This window comes from Xiphophorus hellerii, chromosome 19, assembly GCF_003331165.1.
Source record: "Xiphophorus hellerii strain 12219 chromosome 19, Xiphophorus_hellerii-4.1, whole genome shotgun sequence".
Classification (NCBI taxonomy): domain Eukaryota; kingdom Metazoa; phylum Chordata; class Actinopteri; order Cyprinodontiformes; family Poeciliidae; genus Xiphophorus; species Xiphophorus hellerii.
Window position 1 is genome coordinate 9244937 of NC_045690.1, and position 21967 is coordinate 9266903.

A 21967-nucleotide genomic window follows, 5' to 3' on the forward strand; every position below is an offset into this window, starting at 1 on the left:
AGAAGATGCTCTGCCACACACTGAGCTCTCATTTTTTTGTCCACGGGAAAGTCTTGAAAGTTGAGCCATCTCATTTATAAATGTTTCTTATTATAATAATGTTGGACCAAAAACATAAACTTTGAAGGCAATGTAATTTTATTTGCATGGAACATTTCTGCAACTACGGAGTGCTGTACGTGATTAAAAAGAAAAAAAGCTAAATACTACTACAATATAACAGACACAGAATTAGGGGGAAATAACAATGACCTTTTTTATTTTCTCACTACCACTGTTTTATTTTGCTCTTCAAAGCTTCCTGAGTGTGAAGTCTTACTGCTGATGCATCTGGAGAGCAATGAACAGAGGAGTGAAGAGTATCGTACAAGAGGGTACAAGAAGTTGTTTTTTGTTGTTGTCGCATTACAATATTACAGCATCATTTTGAAGAGGAACAAAAAGTATATTTTTCCAGTGTTTTCTGTGACTGAAAAATGTTTTAACTATCTTGCAGAGCCACCTTTCACCACAATAACAAATCTTCTGGGGTATGTCATCACTCACTTTACACATCTAAAGTTTCTCATTTTTGGTCTTTCTTAGGACAACACCGAAGTCCTGTCACATTCTATGGAGGATATCCCAAAAATTCATAACTGGATGAATACACACCGACTTACATCATTCTTCTGAACTCTGGTTGTATGTTTCATGCAGAAGTTGAGCCTCTGCCCCAGTCTCGAGTCTTCTTTTGTATTCAACTCCATCCAACTTTCCAGTCTCTGTTGAAGATAAAAATATTACTTTCAACAGCATGTTTCCTCATGCGAATAGTGTGTTTAGTGTTTTCCTTTCTGACACACATTTACATGTAGACCAAAAAGTTTCATTTTGCTCTCATCTGACCAGAGTAACATCCTCCACATGTTTGCCTTGTCTTCAGAATAGCTTGTGGCAGACAAGCTTCTTGTAGCTTTCTATCACCACTGCCTGTCTTCTTGCAACTCCTCCACAAAGGCCGAGTTTGTGGAATGCTTTTCTCAACAGATTCAAGGGGAGTGAACACTTTGGCACTACATAATCAGCCCGTAGCAAAGGGAAGGAGAAATGCTCATTCATGACAAGGCCAACAAATGCACATTGTGTACATTGACAACATTACGTGATAGTATAGACTTTACATAAGAAAATGTTACATTGCTAATTAATTTCAAGATTTACATTGAAGTCAGTTAATTTAATGACTCTCAGTTTCCAGACCATGGCTAATAGACAGCCTTATGAAGTTAAAAGGTCACCTGTTAAATGGCACACCAACAAGTCTCTCAAACAGAACAGAAATGGACCAGCTTGGGTAAAGGCTATGGGGGCTGTGGCTGCAGCCGGCATCCCGTTGGGTCAGAAGATGATGTGTCAGTGTGGACTGAGGACTGCCTTGATCCCCCCTGGAAGTCAAACACAAGTGTGGGTATAGCCATGTCCTGGGGGGCCTCCTCTGGCATCACAGTGAAATGGAACTGGCCTGCAGAGCAAACAAGATCTCTCCCCATCTCATCCCTCCAGCCCAGGCCAACCTTGTCTGATTGATGGCTTTTTTTTGTTGTTCTGTTTGTTTGCTTGTTTGGTCTGCAGCCAATGGATATCAAACATATAGGGAAGGAGGGAAAAGGTGGATATGGAGGAAGGGTGGGAGGATAAGGGGGCACAACACAGACCTCCCTAAGATTTCTGTGTCCTGACGTGAAACCTGCCAAGAATCTACCAAGCAAAGCTGCTCAACAAATATACCCAGACCTCAAGATGAGGGGACAGAATAAAGGTCACTTCCTGATCCTTCTATTCTCATCTTTTAGTCTTTATATATGTGATGTTGGAAGATGTATTATTTGGTGAATTAAAAGAAGACATATTTTATGTGGCTGGTAACACTCTGATATTTAAATTTATGCATAGGAAACATTCTGAAATATTCAACTGGACCAAATTGTCTCCGTTTTTATACTGTTTCTACTACAGTACATATGCATTGAAAAAAAAACAACATAGAGTGACACCTTCTGGTAGCAAACAGAACTGTGTCCTTCCTGAAACATACTATAAAACACCCGAACATGTGTTCTGTGCAAACATGACCCCTGAATACAAGATTCTTACTTGAAATTTGAAAAAAGAAAAAAAAAATCAACATATGTTATAATACATACATCAAAAGAGACAAACATTTCAAATGAAAATGTTGTAATCACAGTTATAAGAATTTGCTTGCCGTCTGGGCTGGTGTGTGTAAACACTCTCATAGTAAAGCACCTCTTTATAAAGCTGCGGTCTGGAAAGAATGTTGATTATTGGGTGGGACGGGGTCATTTGGAAGTTAAGACGCTACCCCAAAATTAAATTGAATTTAAACAGGATAGGTACTGTTATAATTTACACCAAATTCATTGTAAAAACTGCAGTAGTAGTTCAAATTGTTTATTATGCAGATTATTAACTGTGTTTGTATTTTTCAACCACAAATAGTTTAAATTTGTAAACAGATAACTTTGTACAGTTACTTTATGTTGAAAGCTAAAAGCAATATCTGCAGTTATAATTTACACTTAAAGAAATTAAATGCAACTCTTCAAAGTGATAAAATTTGTCATGCTATGCTGAGAAGTTTATATGCTTTCTAGATGCAAATTGTTTGGTTTTGGTTTTGAAGTAGATTATATATAATGTTAAAGCACTACTTCTACTCAAAAGTATGATGAACCTCTACACCTCTGTTTAATCAGAAAAGAGATCCATCTCATCTACCTTTCCTAACATTCAACCTATTTTCACATGTTAGTCTCAAAATATGAAATAAAAATCTGCAAATATGCAACTCTGATGAAGAAGTGTCAAAAGGATTTAAGTATTGATTGCTTTTAAATCCCATGAAGAAATAATTGACTGGGCCCACACTTACTGGCACTTCTAACAATCCCTGTTGAATGAATGATTCTTAAGTGTTTTTGTCATCATCCCTTACTCTTTTTGGTTGATCAGAGTAGCCACATAGAAGACTTGATGCCACATGAATGCCTGGATTGTGCATCAATGTTGCTGCCATATTGTGAGTTATATCTCTGTTGAAACACATCCAAAAAGATGTGAAAACATTTCTGTCCCAGGTGTTGAGCTGTGCAACTGTGAGGTCTGTTATGCTATGAGGCTTTAGTAGCGTAAAGCTTGTCCTTTTTACATCTCATTTTTTTATGGTTAGAGCATAGGAATAAATAAATAATAAAAAAAACAGTGTTTCAGTTTCTGATAAATACTTACCATAGAAAAACTTTGTTCCATAATTAAATCAAGAAAAAGTTATTTTAACATTTAATTTTAGAATAAAGAAAAACTAAACTTTTATGAAAGAAGAAAAAATCTAGATTTTTTTTTTTTTACAATCCTACATTAATGGGAAATAAAACGGTTCTGATCCGATTAAAAAAATATTAATTGTAGTTCTAGTTTAGTTCTGCTGTAGAATGATCAGAAATTACATCCCTAAACAATGAGTTCATTCAAAATTAGTTGGCAAACAAGGCATTTTAAACACTTATTGAAATCAAACACGTATTTTTTTTAATAGCGAATGATTTCAAAGACTTCCTCAAACCCCCTTCTTCTCCTATCAAATCTCTTTTGCTGTCATTACTCCTCTGTGGCGAGCAGCAGGCTCTGCTGACTGCTCGCTGTGGCGCAACAATCGCATCCAGCCCCTGAAAATGGGCTCTACTGTCAGAAACCACAACATGAAGACTAACAACATAGTTCAAACTCCAGTTGTTTACTGAATATGCATGGCTTGATTTGCTTTAATTAAGAACAAAGTGATTTTATTGTTTGTTTTATTTCATCAGGTAAGTACTGAAATATACAAAACACAGACACCTGCCAATCCAGTGGCAACAAAAAAAAGAAAAAATGGAAAATGACAAAGAGAAACTGGAACATTCTCCCAAACCACTCAAACAGAGCAAAAAGTACAAAACCAGGGTATAAATTCCTGAATTTAGCTCTGATTATACCCAGTTTTATTTCTATTCTGTGGAATTTTTAGAATTTTGCGAAACACATTGTAGAAAGGCTCCAGAGAGGATAATAAATTAGGCCTCTGGAAACTTTATTCAGATATCTACAGATGCCTGCTGAGCAGCAAAAAGTCTTTTCCAGAATTTGCAAAAAAAAAAAAAAAAAGTTCAAAAAGGAGAGAAAGAGGATGCAGAAACATGGGAGCTTGTCTTAAACTCATCTTTGTGGTTTCCGGTTTGCACAAAGAAATTCACAATGTTGAATAAATAAAACAGTTTGGAACGACATTTGTAACCAATTTTCAGACCTTTTTTTCTGCAGGGGAAGGTTGATCACGCTTTCACACTATTAGCTGCCACTGTTAGACCTGAAAACACTGATAATACCTGCAGCTAATTCCATGTGAGCTGCAAAGACTTTCCGCTGATTGCTTCGACACTATGCACACACTGGAAATGTAAAAAAAACAAAAAACGTTTGCTTTCTCTAGCAGCGAATAGTGTTTCTATTCAGTTGCTATTCTTCATAGTTGAATAGTGCAATAACCTACAATAATTAGTAAAATACATGACAGAACAAACGTATGCAGGTCATGGTTCCAGTTCATGCCGAAGGACAAACAGCTCTGGAGAGAGCTCATTCTCAGACTGTTACTCCCTTGTGAAAGGTGCCTTTTACTCCTGATGTAAGGCTTTTGGTCATCTCCTCTCTTACATCAAGACCGCTGTCCATAATGAAGATTCGTTAGCCCTATTACATATCAGGTTGAATTTTGGGCTTGAGTTTGTCTTGAAGAAAGCAACCAAAATCAGGCAAATCCGGGGAATGTTTGACAAATTTTACAATAAGGAAGAGAGGACAGTCCTCTTTGCTGACAGTCATTTAATGCGCTTCTGTGATACGCATCTTAGCCTCCTCATCGTGCTACAAAGTAACTTGGGTTTTTCCCAATCTAAAAGCTCCTGATGTGAAGCCATCCACTCGGTCAGCTTTGCTCTGTTTCCACAACAAACAGTTCTGGAGGGAAAACCTGCCACTCCAAAAGCTTTTTTTTTTTTTTGCTTCCAAAAAGTCTTCTTTCCTTCATGTGGATACACAATGCAGTAAAGCTCATTCACCACTAGGGGTCCTCATCCATGTCATCCAGGTTGGGAGCCATGATGAAGTGCTTGGGGTACGGGAGGTTGTGCTCGTCTGCGTACTCCTCCCAGCGCGCGTCGTCACTCTCGTGGGTGATGTAGCGCTCACCTCGCCGCGTTTCGAAGTCCCTGAGGTCCAGCCATGTTTGGTAATCCTGGAAAACATGCTCAGATTTAAAGCTCTGTTGAGGTATTATAACCCATCAGTCTGGCAACTTTGTGACATGGTTGTTTAGATGAAAGAAAAAAAGGAAATTGTGTCACCTGTAACCAGGGATGGCTCAGACACTTGTCCACGCTGTACCTCTTCCTCATTTTGACTTGGAGAAGATTGTTGATCAGGTCTGTGGCTGTGGCAGAAACACACGTTGATCAGACTTAAACATATTGCAAAAGAATTCACACCTGAATATTTTCACAGTGGAACCACAAATAGAAGTGTATTTTATTAGGATTTTATGTTGAGTGGAAACAAAAGGATACTTGGGAATCAAAATTCCAATTGAGAACAGAATTTCTGGTATTAATTTAAAACCCCTAAAAAAAATCTGGTACATCTGCATTCAAGAAATATCTTATTAGGAAAAAGACTTGATTTGTTACAGGTGGAGATGGAAGAAACTAAGTGGTGTCCAGGGCTCTTAAAATATTTGAATTTAAAAATCTCATAATTTTTATGACTCAATCTGATAAGATTTTCCAGCATTTTTTATGACTTAATGGGCACTTCAGTCAAAAACAATTGCCTATCCTGGTTATTATTGTTCATTTCAATTGTTCATTACTTTAATTTTCATAAAATATAGACTTTTACCTTTAAGATAATATAAAAATATGTTAAGAAAAACGGTTCCATAGTCAATTTTTAATTTTCCACACTTTTTAGTATGAATCGTTTACCTTCATTTTCACAATTATAAAATGCCTTGTGATAAGTGTCATCAAAAATCTTTTAAGCTTGTGGTTGTAGTGCGATAGATGTGAAAAAAAGAAATAAATAAATCAAATCGCTATAAATACTTTTTATAGTCACTGCACATACATTAGAATCATATAATATTTGATGCTAAACAAACATTTTCACACATAGTTTACAAGGTTTTGTGACCTTTACAGGGACATGTAGAGATAAAAGTAAGAACCTGATGTTAGCATCATCTTGAGTTGTGAACTGTACGTGGGAGGAGTTACATCTTGGACAGTTGAGAAGAAATGAAAGTGATTCATCTCAACCGCAGACATTGAAAGTCGAGCTTTAAAAAGTTGAGCTGACCCAGACATGTAGGTGGGGAGGGATAGTTCATCTGAATTTCAGTTTGACACTATAACACAGGTGCAACCAGGCTGGCAACTATTTACAGAGGTGAAGACCAGAATAAATTAAGCTTTGGTAAATTCCAACAGAAAGGGAGAGAGCGAAAGAACAAGACTGCTCTTTGTCTTCCTACCCTCAGCAGAGATGTCCTTCCAGGGTGTCGGGGGGTACATGAAGGCGGCGTTCTGGATCTGATCGTTAATGTCTTCGTCCTCGTTAAAAGGGAAGGTCCCGCTTAAGCTCACGTAGATGATGACTCCCACTGACCACATGTCTAAGGATCTGTTGTAGCCTTTGCTCCGCAGCACCTCTGGAGCCAGGTAAGCCGGGGTGCCAACAACTGACCGCCGGAACGACTTCTCACCAATGATGCGTGCAAAGCCGAAATCACACAGCTTTACCTAAAAAACAACATGCACAGTCAGCACACATATGCTGACACATTTTTATCTAATTTGTGTGTATTTTAGAGTTTATGGTGACATGTACTCTAAATACTTTCCTAGGGTCTTTGGAAAAAATGAAACGGCTCATTTTATCACAGATCCTCTATTGTGCATAACAGGAGCACTTTTCCACATATTCAGCCTTTCTGAAGGTGTTACAAGAGTTTTTGGGGTTTTTTTGAGGGCAGGGTGAATGACTGGCTGCATTTTTCTTTGTTTACAGCACAACCCATATAGCAGTACATAGTATTCTTATATAGGACCTAACTTATGCATCATTCATCAACTTTAATGCTTCTTTTCTCAGAAAATAGCTATTTGGAAGTGTTCTTGTACTTGTTAAAAATCTATTATCTATAAACATTACTTTTGGTATTTTCACAGTTTCATCTAAAGCAATGGGAACAAATTGTATCTTTGTGATGAACTCTTTCCAGCTTTGTGCCTGAGAATTTAATTTAAAAATGTATTATTTGATGCTTAAAAGATTTATAGATCATATTTAAAAGGCCACAAACCAAAAAAAAACAAACATTCCTTTTCTGAAATTCAGTGAAAAGGGGAAAAAAAGACTTCTGTTTTTTTAGAAGTAAAGCAAACATGCCACCATAAACCCAAAGAGAATAAAAAATGCAAAATATATTTATTGTTGTTACCTGTGGAAAAGGCTCTGCGGAGGCCAGTAGTACATTTTCAGGCTTCAAGTCACAGTGAACAATGTTTTTGAAGTGCAGATGCCTCAAGGCCACCAGGATCTGTTGAAAGCACAAGTTCAGTTAAAACACACGCACATTCAACATAAACATAAGTTACTAACCATGTAAACTACAATTTTATAGTTTAAATAGTGATAAAACAGTTTATCAGTATAAACTGTTGTTTTATTCCACAAAAATTGTATTTTTGTGGAATAAAATCTGAGTCATAGGCACACAGATGCCCTTAAATATTTCCACATTGCACAGCTCATCTATATTCACCAGATCCTTGCATAAGCTCCCGCTGCATAAATTCCAGCCTGTGGATCTGTACCAAAACCACAATCCACTCGGTCCCCCAATCCCGACCCTGGCTTGAACAAAAGTCCTTCTGGCCACATCTGAGCCAGGCCCCGCTGCAGCTAATGGGGCCGTGGTTAATGGCCCTTGCTGCTGTTTGGGACCCAAAATCTAAGCAGACCCCGGGGCCCACAGCTCCTCTAATTAGGCCACAAAGCCACTAGCACACTGCAGGCTGTAATCGGCAGCCAGGCAGGAGGCGGCGATGCCGTGTGGACCGGTGCCATATAAACATATCCCTCCCAATCAGGCCACCACAGCAAGAATAAACATCAGCAGAGGGTCATCACACCCAGACACAGGGGAAAAAGTTCAAGAAGGACATGAAGGAAATTGATATAAAAACATGCAAATGCGTGTTAGAAGAATTGAAACTTACATAATATAAAATATGACATTAAATTTCCCTGAAACCTTTTGATTTTGTAACAATAAAAAACACAAACTGCATTTATATTTGATTTTCTGTGAGAGCAAACAAAGTTGAGCAGAATCATGAAAGAAAAATCTTACACAAAAATCTGAAAAGTGTGATATGCATTTGTATTCAGGCCCACTGAATCAATATTTTATAGAATTATCTTCAGTTAGAGCTTCAAGCCATTTAGGGTAAGTATCCCAGTTTGCACATCTAAAGACTGAAATATTTGTCAGTTTGTTTTGGCAAAATAATTCAAGCTCAGTAAAATTGGACAGACAGTATAAATGGTCATCACAATATACATGCCATCATGTTTCATGGATGGGTGCTGTACATGTGTCTATTTTCTTTCACTTCTCAAATATGTTTTACTTGTCTTGTCTATAACATAAAATCCTAATAAAAAACATTAAGGTTTATATTTGCAACATACAAAAAAGATTAGGGTGTGTGCTTTAAATATTCACTTCATATTAATAGATTCAAATATTCAAAGTCAACATTTAGCTGCTCCTTTAAGCAGTTTATTGCAAATTATTAGCTAATAGATACATAAACAAAACAAAGAGGGTGAAACTATTAGTGAGACAGTGAGGAAAACAGGAAGATAAGAGAGATCCCCGTTTAAGCAGCACGAACCTGCGTGACGAGGAATTTGGTGATTCGTTCTGGTAGTTTGCTCTTCTCGCTGGAGAGGATCATCTCCAACATGTCTCCGTGCAGCTTCTCCATGACAACAAACACTCGCTCTGGGGTCTCAAACATGCACTCCAGGTTAACAATACCTGGATGATGCAGATTCTAAAGAAAAAGAGAGAAAAAAAAAAAAAGTTAAAAAACCTTGTGCCAAAGGTCCCTAACATGACCCTTAAGGCAAATCCCTGTACAAATGGTCCACATTAATGGTTTATGTTATTATTGATTCAATCATTTATTACCTGTAAAATGGCCACCTCATTCCTTAACTGGCTCTCCTGCTTGGTAGGAAATCTCATCTTGTCTATAACCTTGATGGCTACGTCTCTGCCACTCTTTCTGTGCTTCCCTGAAATAATGAGAGTAACCACACACAATGCAATTTATTGCCATGCTAATTTAAGCCACACCAAATCTTACATGGATTTTTTAAGACAAAAACAACATACCTCCGTACACGATGCCAAACTGGCCTGATCCCAGCACCTCATCAGAGAATATTTGATATATCGAGGCAATATCCTGCACAGATATCACTTCCAGTTACTTAATGGCTGCATTTTACATGTGGAAAAGCCAGCTCTCAGTACTGAAACTGGAATCACCAACAATTACATCATCTATGGTTTGGCAATGTTGTTGCTATTCCCAAATGTTTCTGGTTATTGCCAAATATTTAAACTTTCACTAGTGCAGAAGTGGAACTGAATAAAAAAAAACCCATGACCCAAAAGGATGAGAAAAAAAGGAAAACAAAACTTCCTCATTTATGTAGAGAAGAAAAAAGCTTCCACTAAATATTTTAATAAAAGCAGCAGTTAGATACAATTTCTGCTTTAACCACAACAGCTACTTTAATAGCACACATATGCATGATTTTGCAAGCTGTGCTGGGAAATTGCGCAATTGCTTCTGGTAGAAAAGAAATTAAAGAAGCTGTATTTACCACATTCTCCTGGATCTGGCAGTTGGACACAGATATGCTGATGGACAGCTCTTCTGAAAGAGGGAAACACATGTTTTTTTTTTCACCCACGGGTACTAAAAACAAAATTTTCTTCTTGCATTAAGCAACAAGAGAATCATTAAATATTTCAAGTTTGTGATGCATTCCTCACAAGTCAGTTTTCCCATTTTTCTTCTCCTGAGCATCCTTCTATCTTATCACAGCTGCATGCAGTGAGGCCCACATGATGAAGCATTTTATTACACAAGAAATTGGCCAAATAAATCAATCTGGAGAGATGTGCGTGACTAAATGCCTCAAGAATGCAATGCATTTCAAATTAAGAATTAGGACTGCCACATGGGCAAGACTAAACACAAATTAAGAATTTACCCAGTAGGAAACTAAGACAATTTATTTTCATTCGATTAAATAAACACAAAAAAACATGATTCAAAAAAAAAAAATACATGTTTTCACAAATTAATCAACTTGTTCTTAATAGAAGCTCTCAGTTTATATTTCTGAAATTAATTCAGTTCTACTGAGGTGTACCTCCAGGTTCAGTAATGGGGTAAAAATGTTTTACAAATTAGTCATGTGGTTCAGAATGTTGATGGAAGCATTTGATTGTCTCCTGGTTTAACACCATTTGGGCCATCTCACATTGGCATTAAGCAGTATAAAAAGATATCTGGCTTAATATTCAATGTGCCAATTAGTCAGGAGTCAAGGTGGGTAATGAATTGGTGTATAGTAACTCTGAAACGTTATATAGACGACATGATTTGTACCAGGAACCAGAAATAATCCACTATGAAAAACAAAAAAATGCAAAGGTCCAAAATGACAGAGTCCAACAAATCAGAAAAAAAACATGCATCCTGGTGTCAGACAAAGCAAAATCTCATACGTTTTCATGTTCTTTAGTCCAGTGGTCCCCAACCCCCGGGCCACGGACCAATTGGTACCGGGGCGCGCAAGAAATAATTAAATACTTCCTTTTTATGTATTGAGTCTGGAGGATCTTTTATTTTGAAAATCCTGTAACCGGATTCTGTCGGTTATATCTTGAGCGCCAACATTGAGCCGAATGATTGTAGCAGAATGATTTAGAAACAGCAGCAACAGCATCGGTTTCGGTGCCGCCCCCCCGGCGCAAATTTGCGAAGTCTTGACCGGTCCCCGGTACTAAAAAGTTTGGGACCACTGCTTCAGTCTAAACAAATAAGGAAATTAAAGGTGCATCTTTTTGTAAATATTGTAATATTTTAATTGATAATATTTTTTAAGGTACCATATATCTTGAACAGATTTTAAAAAGTGCAATATAAAAGTTGATAGGAATAAAACATATTTTCATATAGTCTTGTTGGCTGTGGTCACCTTCATACCTTGTGTTGACAACAGTGACATTATACAAGAGAGCGTTCTTGTAGCTCTTTACAGATGTTGGGTGCTGTTTATCGTGTAGCACTGAGATTCATGACAGGATGCAAACCTGACTAGAATTTTTCACTGGTTTATTATCAACAAATACCTAATTTCCCATTACTTTAACTACCTTTATATGCGTATAAAGGTAGTTATACACATATAACTACCTTATAGTTATATGTGTATAACTACCTTTAACTACCTTTATGTGTGTATAAAGGTAGTTAAAGGTAGCTGAGGATGAGATTGAATGTCTAAATGAGATCAATTTGTATAAATAAAGAAAAAGGGAAAAAAAATAAAACTACAGCCTCTCTGGGGCACCAATAGTTTTAATTCAATTAAAAACTCAATCATGTGACTCTACTGATCACCCCTATTATCTCCAAACAATGACTTCACAGTCCCGCTTCCTCTTGAATACCAAATACACACAGCAGGGCATTCCCTCACCCTTAAATGTGGATATGAGTAGATTTTCAAAGTTTCAACACACATTATGTGAGTAACACACATAATTTGACACGGACAACCCCAACGATATGGCCCCAACAAAATCCTGCAAGCTGCTGAATCTGAAAACTTTAAAATGGGCAGCAATGAAAGGATCAGCATGCAAACAGAAGAGGTTGAATAGATTCTCCTTACTGTGATCTCTCCCCTGACCGGCTGCACTGGCCACACTCGGCTGGGGCGTGACGGGCATCAGGGCCTGTCTGATGGCCTTCTCCCAGCCCTGGGCCACCTCCACACCCACTCCAGAAGCAGCCAGTGCAGGGCTGTGATAGTGGCTGCTGTTGTTCTCCCCCACATAGTAGACCATGGTGGCTGTGATGATCTCAAAGCAGTGAGGGTTGCTGCCCTGCGCCAGATTACTGTAGTCTCTGAAAGGTTCCACCTGGAGAATCTCAGACAGAGGGATCTCCTGCAGGAAAAGTTTGAAAGTAGGTGAAACATACTTTTATGTTCTTTATTTGTTTTTAAATATAAAGTCATCATCATCATCATCATCATCAATCACTTTATTTTGGTAAATTGTCCACATTAAACACAGAAAACAACAAAAGAAAAACAAAACAAAAAAAAGTTAATTCAAAAATAAAGTAACGTAATAAGCAAGAAACACATCTAAACAGATTCATGTGAATACAAAATTTACTTAATTATGGGATAATTAAAGCATTGATAGAGATAAAATACTTTGGAAAAAACAGCAAATTTTAATCCATCAGTCTTAATCTTACCTTCCAAATAAATCACATGGCTATATTTTAAGATGAGTACAACAAAAACAATGCAAGCTGATAAAGCTGAAAAACAATAGAGATAGACAAACTCACACACTCCACAAGTCTTCACACAGTTTTGGTCCAAGCTCAAAACCTCTACTTTCCTCTTCTCTCTCTCTTACGAGCACAAACTGAAAGGACAGTTTCGGCGCAACTAAAAGTTCCCCCTTCCCCTTTAAACTCGCTGTCGAATCAAAGAGAACGAGGGAGGGCCAAACACAGAGAATTTCCAGCCAATGAGGGATCACAGCGACGCACGCTGTCCCCTCTGCATGGCTCACCACAGAGTATCAGATGAAGTGCTTGTGGTTAGAGGGGACCGGGTCACGTGAGCAGCCCCTGCGGCAGCTTGAGTACTCTGGTTGCCTGATTACAAGGCAGGGGCCGGCCAGAGGGGCCCCATTCGAGCATGAGCTGCCGGCGCTACCGCGAGCCACTGAGATGAAGGACGAGGCAACTACCGTTGTCCCTCACCACAACTGGGGTAGCAGTGTGAGTGGGGAGGGGAGCGCTGGGGTCCAGTGTTTCAGAGTGACAGCACTAAGACAGAGAAAAGTCCCCTCACCCCCATAAGAGTTTCTTCAGAGGAAGCCACAAGTACAGGGATCTCATCTTCAAACACGGAGCCGTTATGGCTTCCAAATGGTGAAAATGGCTGCCATGCCACCACACGACCACCACTAATCTGATCGGAGGCATAAAGGAAAGCAGAGAGGATGATGTTGGCCACACACTGATGAGCAACAAGCAAGAGAAACTTAAAAAATAAAAATAAAACAAAGTCTTTTTTCTGGTTACTGATCAGAATGACATTTTCCACTGAAAAAGCATGAATTTATCTTAGATTATATTTAACAGCATAATAAGGAAATATAAAAGATTACATACAAGACTGAAGGACACTAGAGATAAGGATTTAGAGAGTGCTAAACAGAATTAATAGATCTAACCATCATTTCAAGGAGGGTTACATTGTAAAGTTTAAGAGGGAAATGTAATTCTGTTTTGTAAAGCATGTAGTAACTCAAAATATTACATAAATTAATGAAGGTTGAAATGAGGATGTTAGCTACGTATAAGTTACATGAGCAATGTTTCACGGGGTGCAAGTGAGCACTACTTAACAAGCAAAGTGAAAAAACATCAACTGATGCAAAACTACTGAGAAAATACACATGTTTACAATTTGCACTTTGAATGTGGTGTATCTACATTATATTTATGCGTAATTTAATTATAAAATCACGTGGGAAAATTTAATTTTAGAACATTTTAATTATTAAAATTTCAGCCTAGACAATTACTATCATCATTAAACAGGATTCTAATTATTTTAAACTGAAATAAAGCATTTGCATGCCTTTTCGTGGTAGATTAAAAATAAAGCTATGGACCCATGCATGTTTTTAATGAAGAAGTGTTAATAGATGGATTTCAATTTGAAACAGTTTCTAGACCTATGTCATTGCTTCCACAAAAAATGGCTTTCACATTTATGTTGTAGCTCTATTTCAAAGTGTATTAAATTAATCTCCATTCGCTCAAACTTTTTAGTTTTCTATTCTTACAGTATATTATGACTGTATAGAAACATATTTAGCTTCAAATTGGTGATTTTTTTTTAATTAAAAGTAGAAAAATAAGAAATCACATTAACGCAAGTATTCACAGCCTTTGGATGAAGCTCAAGATTGAGCTGTTTTCACTAATAATCCCTGAAGATGTTTCTGCAACGTCAGTAGAGTCCATCTGTGGTAAATTCAGTGGATTGGACATGATTTGGAAAGATTGAACTCTTTGGTGTGAATATCAAGTGTCATTTTTGGAGGAAAACCAGGCATGAGTCATCACCAGACCAATATTATCCCTACACTGAGGCATGGTGGTTGCGGCATCATGCTATGGGGATGTTTTGTAACAGCAAAAACTGGCAGATTAGACAGGATAGAGGGAAATATGAGTACAGCGATGTACGGAGGCATCCTGGATGAAAGCCTGCTCCAGAGACTCTTGACTTCAGTCTGGGGCGATGGGATATTTTTCAGCAGAATGACAACCCAAAGCACATGGCCAAAATCTCACAGGCATGGCCAAACCAGGGTCTATACTTGGGTCTGATTGAATTGAACATCATTCGAGAGATCTGAAAATGGTTGCACAGATGTCTCCATCCCACCCAATAGAGCTGGACAAGAGCTGAAAAGAATAATGGGCCAAACGCCTAGAAGTGAGGTAAGCTTGTGGCATCATATTCAAAAATGATAATGTTTTGAATATTGCTAATTGCTAATTTAATGCAACTTGTAATAAGGCAATAACATAACAAAATGTGAAAAAAGTGAAGTGTTGTGAATACTTTTTTGATGCACTGTTTATCAGTCATTGGTGATGTACCTAGTAAACCACAATTTTGCTTGCAAATGACGCAAATATTTTTTGTTCTGAGAATAAACTACAATAGACTGATATATACTGTATATATATAGTAAAATTCAAGAAATAGATATTTTTAAATTGCAAATATTATTTTGGGATTTTTGGTAATATATGTTTTTATAACAATGTTGATAGTTGAGAGTTGTAGAAATAATTTTAGACAACTGAAAATTATATTGTTAATGCTTCAATACTTGAGTTCCTGTATAGAAGTTTATGTACATAAAATAGTCATGTTTATTTTATATAAAATTGTGGATAAAATATTGATAAATCTATAGTGAAATAAAATGAGTAGAAAAATGAGTAGAATAAAACTAGACTGAACTGAACAATCTGCTGAGGTAGAACAAAGACTTACGTTTGTAGGGAGAAAAAAAGAGATTTGCTGCAACCCTTCAATTTGCCTGCTGAGGATTTCAAATGTAGTTGGATGCCAAGTTGATAATAAAGAACCACATAAAGTCGGCAGTAAACACACCCTGAGGAGTCTGTCCCCGCTGAGGTTTCTTCTCTGGGGCTTTAGTGGCAGAAGATGAAGGGTGTGACAGAATAATGAGGAAAGAAGGGAGAGGGATTTTTTTCTTGTTTTTCTTTTTCAAACAGTAAACTAAAAAAGTGAAAAACTGAGCTCTGTATAACAGCAATGTGTGGAGCCACCTGCTTGACACACATTCAAACTGGAAACTGTGCATCCTACGCGGCATCCTACTGCAACATCCCTCTGACCACAACTCAAAGGGGCGTCTGTGTCTCAGAAGCACACATCTCTTAGCAAACACAAAGACACATGGGGAAGTCTTTACCGTCTAGGCTGCAGTTCCCTACCCTCAGTGTTTGGTGTGTAATTACTGCATTATTAAGCCCCTGTGGCCAAGTAATGACTAACTACTGCGCCTGCCACTGAGAGGGAAGTGTCACACAATCTCTGCACATCAAATTACAGTCACTCACTCAAAGTCAGCACTCTCTTTAAAGTCAGTTTGGAAATGCAAAATGGGGAAATCGCAAAGTCTGCAAGTCCAAATCCTCTAAAGTTTAAAATGTCCTAAAAACTCCCACCTGCTAAGTGAGAAACAACAGCTAACAAATGACAACTGTTGAATATGTGACCCTTAAACAGGCAAAGAACAGAAAGGGCTGTCAGGGGAAATTTCAGTGGGCTACACAGACCCTACAGTTTTTATACTGTTGCAACATGAACGCCTCTAAAGCTTAGTCACACCACTCCCACTGGCTATGATTTACATACCTCACTACTATGAATATGATAATATAATGTGTCATACTTAAATTGTGCTTTATTTCAAGCCAGAAGGTCTTTATACATGTAGTTCACTTCACTGAATCAAGCAGAAATATTTTCAGAGAAGTTAATCATTTTGCCGGATGTTTTAAGTGGAGGACAAGTTGTGTGTTTTTCCAGTAAGAGGACATGTTTTGGAGCTTACTTTATAAAACTTAGCTCCGGTGTCATTCTGGAAAAGACTCAAACTCTTGCTGTCCAGTCTCCAGTAATGTCTCTTCCGCTGTAAAAGAAGAGCAGAAAAACAAGGTGCTGAAGATACACTTTCTAAAAATATTACAAAAATATGTGATTATTATTTCAGAGGTAAATTACGCAGCTTTGGAAACTTTTATGCAGGTGATAACAGATGGAGTTGGCTACTGTTTCAATGATGTTACTCATACCAGGTTATCCCTGCTTGTATAATGAACCATCCAGCCCTCCTTCACCACAGTGGAGCTCCGTCTCTTGGTGTGCTTGATAGATTGGACCACCCGCATCAGTGGGATGTTGCTGCTGGTTGAAGGACTACACAAACAAAACCGTAATTCTTATAAACCTCAAGTTTATCTAAATACTTTCTTTAAGTATACACATTTTAAAATGGTCATAAAAGCAATGTGTGTCACCAAAGCTTTCTCACACTTCAATTACTATACTGTTCAACATGTTACACAAACAAACTTAACTATATATATTTTTTGTTCTGCAACAGACCTACACAAGGTAGCCCATAATTGTGAGAGGACAAGGATATGTGGCTTTCAAACATTTCCACAAAAAACAAGTTTGAAGAATTGTATTTGGCACCCCTTTACTGCGATAACCCAAAACGGGCATCATTCACAAGCCACTTAATTAATAAACAGTGTCTAATTTCATCAGTGTCTAATTTAATTTTAGAATAAATCCAGCTGTTCCATGAACATCTCAGAAGTTTGTTGGAGATCACAAGTAAACAGTATCATTGAGAAGGAGGAACACAGCAGACAGATCAGGGTGAAGTTCTGAAGAAGTTTAAGGCCGGGTTTGGTTATAAAAACTAACCATTAATCAGAGAAACAGCCAAGATGCTCATTTGTTCACACGACAACTATTAGTCACAAAACGAGCGTTTATGAAGTGGAAACATATGATTATTATGGTCATATGAGAGAAAATATAATAACAAACAAAACACTATATGTGAGAGATAACAAACAACACTGCACACAACATTAAACACAACACAAAACAGACAGTGGCTGCATCATGCTGTGGGAGTGGTTTTTTTTACCAAGACAACAAACCCTAAACATACAACAAAGTGGCTTAAAACAAAGGTATTGTTGTGTTAGAATGGCCAAGATAAAGTCCCAACCTGAACACTGATGAAGAACTACTGCAAAACTTGAACACACATGTCCTCTGAATCTTTTCATTCAATCTGTCTGAGATTGAGCTATTCTGTCTCTAGATGTGCTGTTCAAGAAATACTCCAAAAGACTTAAAGATTTGATTCAAACTCAGATATTGACAGGAGGGAAGAGAACATAACTGAAGGCCATGGTTTCCAGATTTTTATTTGTAAAAAAAACACATTATTTTTTCTACTGTGACATAAAATCCCCCCAAAAAACCCTGAGGCTTGTAAGGGGAAACGTCACAAAATGTGAAAAAGTTTAAAATGAATGAATACTTTTGTAAAGCATACAATCCGAAACAGCTAGACAAAGATAATATATAAAATTAACTTCTCTAGTTTCATTAGGTCTCTGTCATGTTTTCTCAAACCCGTCAAAAATAAAGCATAACAAAACAACTAACCAGAGTGCAGTGATACAACAAAGTAAACACTGCCACCTACAGAGTTGTTTATGTCATCAACCTGAAGAAAACCATCTGTCAAAGTGGTTGTATTTTTATCCTACCTTATAGTCTTGATAGGCTCTTCATCTTTCTCTCTGTCAGTGAAGGGAGAGTCCATGTTGAACATCCCGTCTGGAGTGGATGGTTCATCTGGGTCGTCCAGACTTCGTCCACCGTCCATATCACTACTGTCCACCTCCATCATATCCATGGTGGTATCAGAATCGGGCCCAGGGCTGGCGGGCTCTAAATATTTAAGTCCAGGTTTTTTTATATATATTGAATAATACAGAATAGAGTTGTGCAGCAGATCTTCTTCAATAACATGAGCAAAACATCCAGAAAAACAGATTTATTTTAACGACTCCGCCACTCTTGTCACTCACAGCAGAATATGACTGAAGAAATAACCAAGTAGACATTTCTGTATCAATTACTTAACAGTGTATTATCTATCTCCCAATTAAACAAGTCAGAAGTGAAAAATTGAAAGCTTAAGGTAATGCTTACCACCATTGAAGTCCACTTCCCCTAAACAGTCTCTTGGTACCTTTGATGCACACCGCTTATGGCAGTTAAATCTGCAGTCTGGAGTGCAATAATTATAATGAGGTGTTTACATTTTTTCTGATAATTGTAAGTTCAACATGTTCATACGCAATGTTACCTTTACACTGCATTCCCTGGCGAAAGAGACCCTTGAGTAGCCGTTTGCAGTACTGGCAGATGGTTGGCCGAGTGTAAGTGTGGATGGCGAAGGTGTGCGGCACCTTGACCCGCGTCTTCTCCATCTTATCCATCCAGATAGGCCTGCCGCTCCAGGACAGGATGCGCTTCCCTGCCTCCTGATGTGACCGCTGTTGCTGAGGTTGGATGAACGGAGAAACGGTCAAACGCTTGGGAGGGGATGGGAGTTAAAACCACTGACAGAAACAAAGCATGATGACTTCAACTTTTAGTATCTTGGAGCTAATCACTATTACAGCTTGGATGGCAAAACAGCACACTGATGAGAACTCATGTCTATGTTGACTGGATGTTAATAAGAAGTTTAAAAGCAACCAGAATTACATTCGTAGTCTAAATAGATAATTGTCATTCAGGCCTCAGTTATGTTTTCTGACAAGAAAACTGTCAAAACCTGTGAATAAGAGCAGCCTTTAGGGAATTCAGTCTTTATAAAATACTTTTTTGTGAGCAAACTTAACAGGAGAGAGTGAAAAAGATGCTAACCAACATGCTGATTTGTAAAATATCTCATGACTCATTCTTAAACTTCATTTTAGACAAAACAAAATAAGTGAATGAGAAGTAGTTTGTTTTGAAGCTATAAACTTAGTCCAGAATGTTTAGAACAGAGGTCTGCAAACTTTATTATCCATTTCTGCTATTTTATCTCTTTCTTTAGGTTTTAAAACATTTCATTTGTTCTTATAATTATATTTAAAAACACTAGAGGTTTATTTATCATTTTTTAGCCAAAGGTATTTGGAGCCACTGTGGGTCTGGAGCTGCAGGTTGCAGACCCCTAGCTTAGGAGGTAAACTTGTTAGAATGAATTCATATTCAGTTGACTGAACTGAATTTAAAGCTAGTTTTGACTAGTCGGGGAACTGACAAAACACTAATAAGTTTAGTGCAGTCTTTTTGACTTTTAAATAAGTCTCTAAAAAGTGAAAATAAAAAATCTCAAAGAGTATTTGAATGACTTTCCATGCCCACAAAAAGCTTATTAACTTTGCCGTGTTTTACCACATAAGAGCATAAGAGTTCCCATCTTATTTGCATAAATCAAACAGTCTGGAAACCCCTGGCAGAATAGGGAGGAACACACATTCCATTTCTTTACCAAAACATTAGTAGTTGCAAAATCCTGGACTTCAATAGACTTTTAATATCATTACCATAATTACATTTCCTTATGACCTTTGGCGTGGATGCACAGTAGGAAAGATTCCTCTGTGGCTTTAAGTGAAATTTGTTTCATAAGACCTCGCTGAGAAGCTTCACACTGAGTCAGTGCAGCTAAATTCAATTTTCTGCATCAGTGGGATTCTACAAAGTGGCCCTGAAAAGGGGCCAAATCTGAAGTTTGTAAACATTTACCACAAGTGAAAACTCATCTGGCTTTTCTGTTTCTGTCGCGCTATAAAAAAAAAATAAAAAAAACACCTCACTCTGGGTAACAAAGAAGTAGCTACGCATAATTTAAAGCTAGAATGATTTCCTTCAATCAGAGCTCACCTCATCAGGAACCACCACCGTATTTTCAGCAGGTAATGCTCTCGGCACAGATAGAGATGGTCCTGGCAGTGAAACGTTGGACAACCGCCTTTTCCTCACGCCGGTACAGTTATTAGGGATCTTGAACGCACAACGCTTATGATAGTTCAGCCCACATCCTGGAAAAAAAACAGAAAACAAAACCCAGTTTAAAACTTAAAAAAACCTACATGATAAAAACCAAAAGTTTGAAAACTGATGACAAATAAACTAAAAAAAAAAAAACTGAAATAATAAGATAACATTGCAATTATAATTTAATGTGACCAAAATTAAACGATTTAATTAAAATCCGAATAAAAAAAAAAAGACAAAACTGTTAACCCTAACTGGGTTGAACTTGACTAAGTTACCAAGAAAAAGAAAAAAAAAAGATTTTTACAAAATCAACTCTTAACAAATTCCTCCAGATTTGCGTGTGCTTCCAACCTTCACATTTGAGCCCCTGGCGGACGAGACCCCACAGCATCTCCCCGCAGTAGTCGCAGAAGGTGGGGGCCTTGTAGGAGTGCACGTAGAGGGCATGAGGTCGGATCTGGAAGTCCTCAACTGTGGCTTGAGCTGGAAACAAGGAAAAGAATGTAAATGATGTGGTATCAAATAAAAAAAAGTAGAACAAATGCAGATAACGGTAAAGAAAATGGCAGAAAATGGGTAATGAAGACAGATGAAAAGGAATCAAAAACAGGGCAAAGGAGATTAGCACACCATTACTCATAACTAAATAAAATGCATTGATGTGACAGTGTAAGGAATACTAGTTTCAAAAGGGATGCTTTAGAAAAAAATAATATACTTTAAGAAAAACAATCTTGGTATTATACTAGGGGGAAAAGATGTTATTATCTGCGCATTTTAGACAAAGAAATAAGTATGGTTAGATTTCAAAGTGCAGAATAATACTGGCTTTTTTATTATTTTCTCTCAACTGGAAGCTAAAACCATTCTGCAGGAACTCTATATAAAAATAATGGGAAATAAAAGTCTGTCTTTAACTCTGCCATCATGATGTACTGCACTTCAAAAAACTTCAGGTAATAAGGCTCCATTTTGTCTAATGGCTTATATTCTGCCAAAAAAATCTAACTTTTTGTATTTTTTTCCCCAGCCCAAGGTCAGCATATGCTATTTTCACTTCAAATTAAATATACCATCAGAGACCTAACAGATGCTTTCCACAGTAACAAGCAAAGGTTTTCACACCGTTTGCCTCACACATGCTCACATTTTGTCATCCTAAGACCACTAACAAAACAGGAAATAAGTGCTAACTAAATCTGAAAAGTGTGGTGTGCACTTGTACCATCCCTATTTTACTCTGAAA

At 37.5% G+C, this 21967-nt stretch overlaps 1 protein-coding gene across 2 annotated transcripts in view; it reads right to left on the reverse strand.

The window, feature by feature from the left end:
- Positions 1 to 3823: 3823 nt before the first annotated feature.
- The window catches only part of prkd3 (protein kinase D3), a 50213-nt gene continuing 32069 nt past the window's right edge, over positions 3824 to 21967 (reverse strand). For both annotated transcript variants that reach the window (XM_032547526.1, XM_032547525.1), the window contains exons 5-20: positions 21073 to 21204; positions 20605 to 20762; positions 19028 to 19223; positions 18871 to 18948; positions 18423 to 18606; positions 16917 to 17040; positions 16676 to 16753; positions 12148 to 12424; positions 10063 to 10115; positions 9566 to 9638; positions 9359 to 9465; positions 9060 to 9221; positions 7598 to 7696; positions 6629 to 6896; positions 5445 to 5530; positions 3824 to 5335 (exon numbers count right to left, since the gene is read on the reverse strand). In XM_032547526.1, coding sequence (XP_032403417.1) covers positions 5162 to 5335; positions 5445 to 5530; positions 6629 to 6896; positions 7598 to 7696; positions 9060 to 9221; positions 9359 to 9465; positions 9566 to 9638; positions 10063 to 10115; positions 12148 to 12424; positions 16676 to 16753; positions 16917 to 17040; positions 18423 to 18606; positions 18871 to 18948; positions 19028 to 19223; positions 20605 to 20762; positions 21073 to 21204 — 2249 coding nt within the window. In that variant the 3' untranslated portion in view covers positions 3824 to 5161. The remainder of the gene's footprint in view (positions 5336 to 5444; positions 5531 to 6628; positions 6897 to 7597; positions 7697 to 9059; positions 9222 to 9358; positions 9466 to 9565; positions 9639 to 10062; positions 10116 to 12147; positions 12425 to 16675; positions 16754 to 16916; positions 17041 to 18422; positions 18607 to 18870; positions 18949 to 19027; positions 19224 to 20604; positions 20763 to 21072; positions 21205 to 21967) is intronic.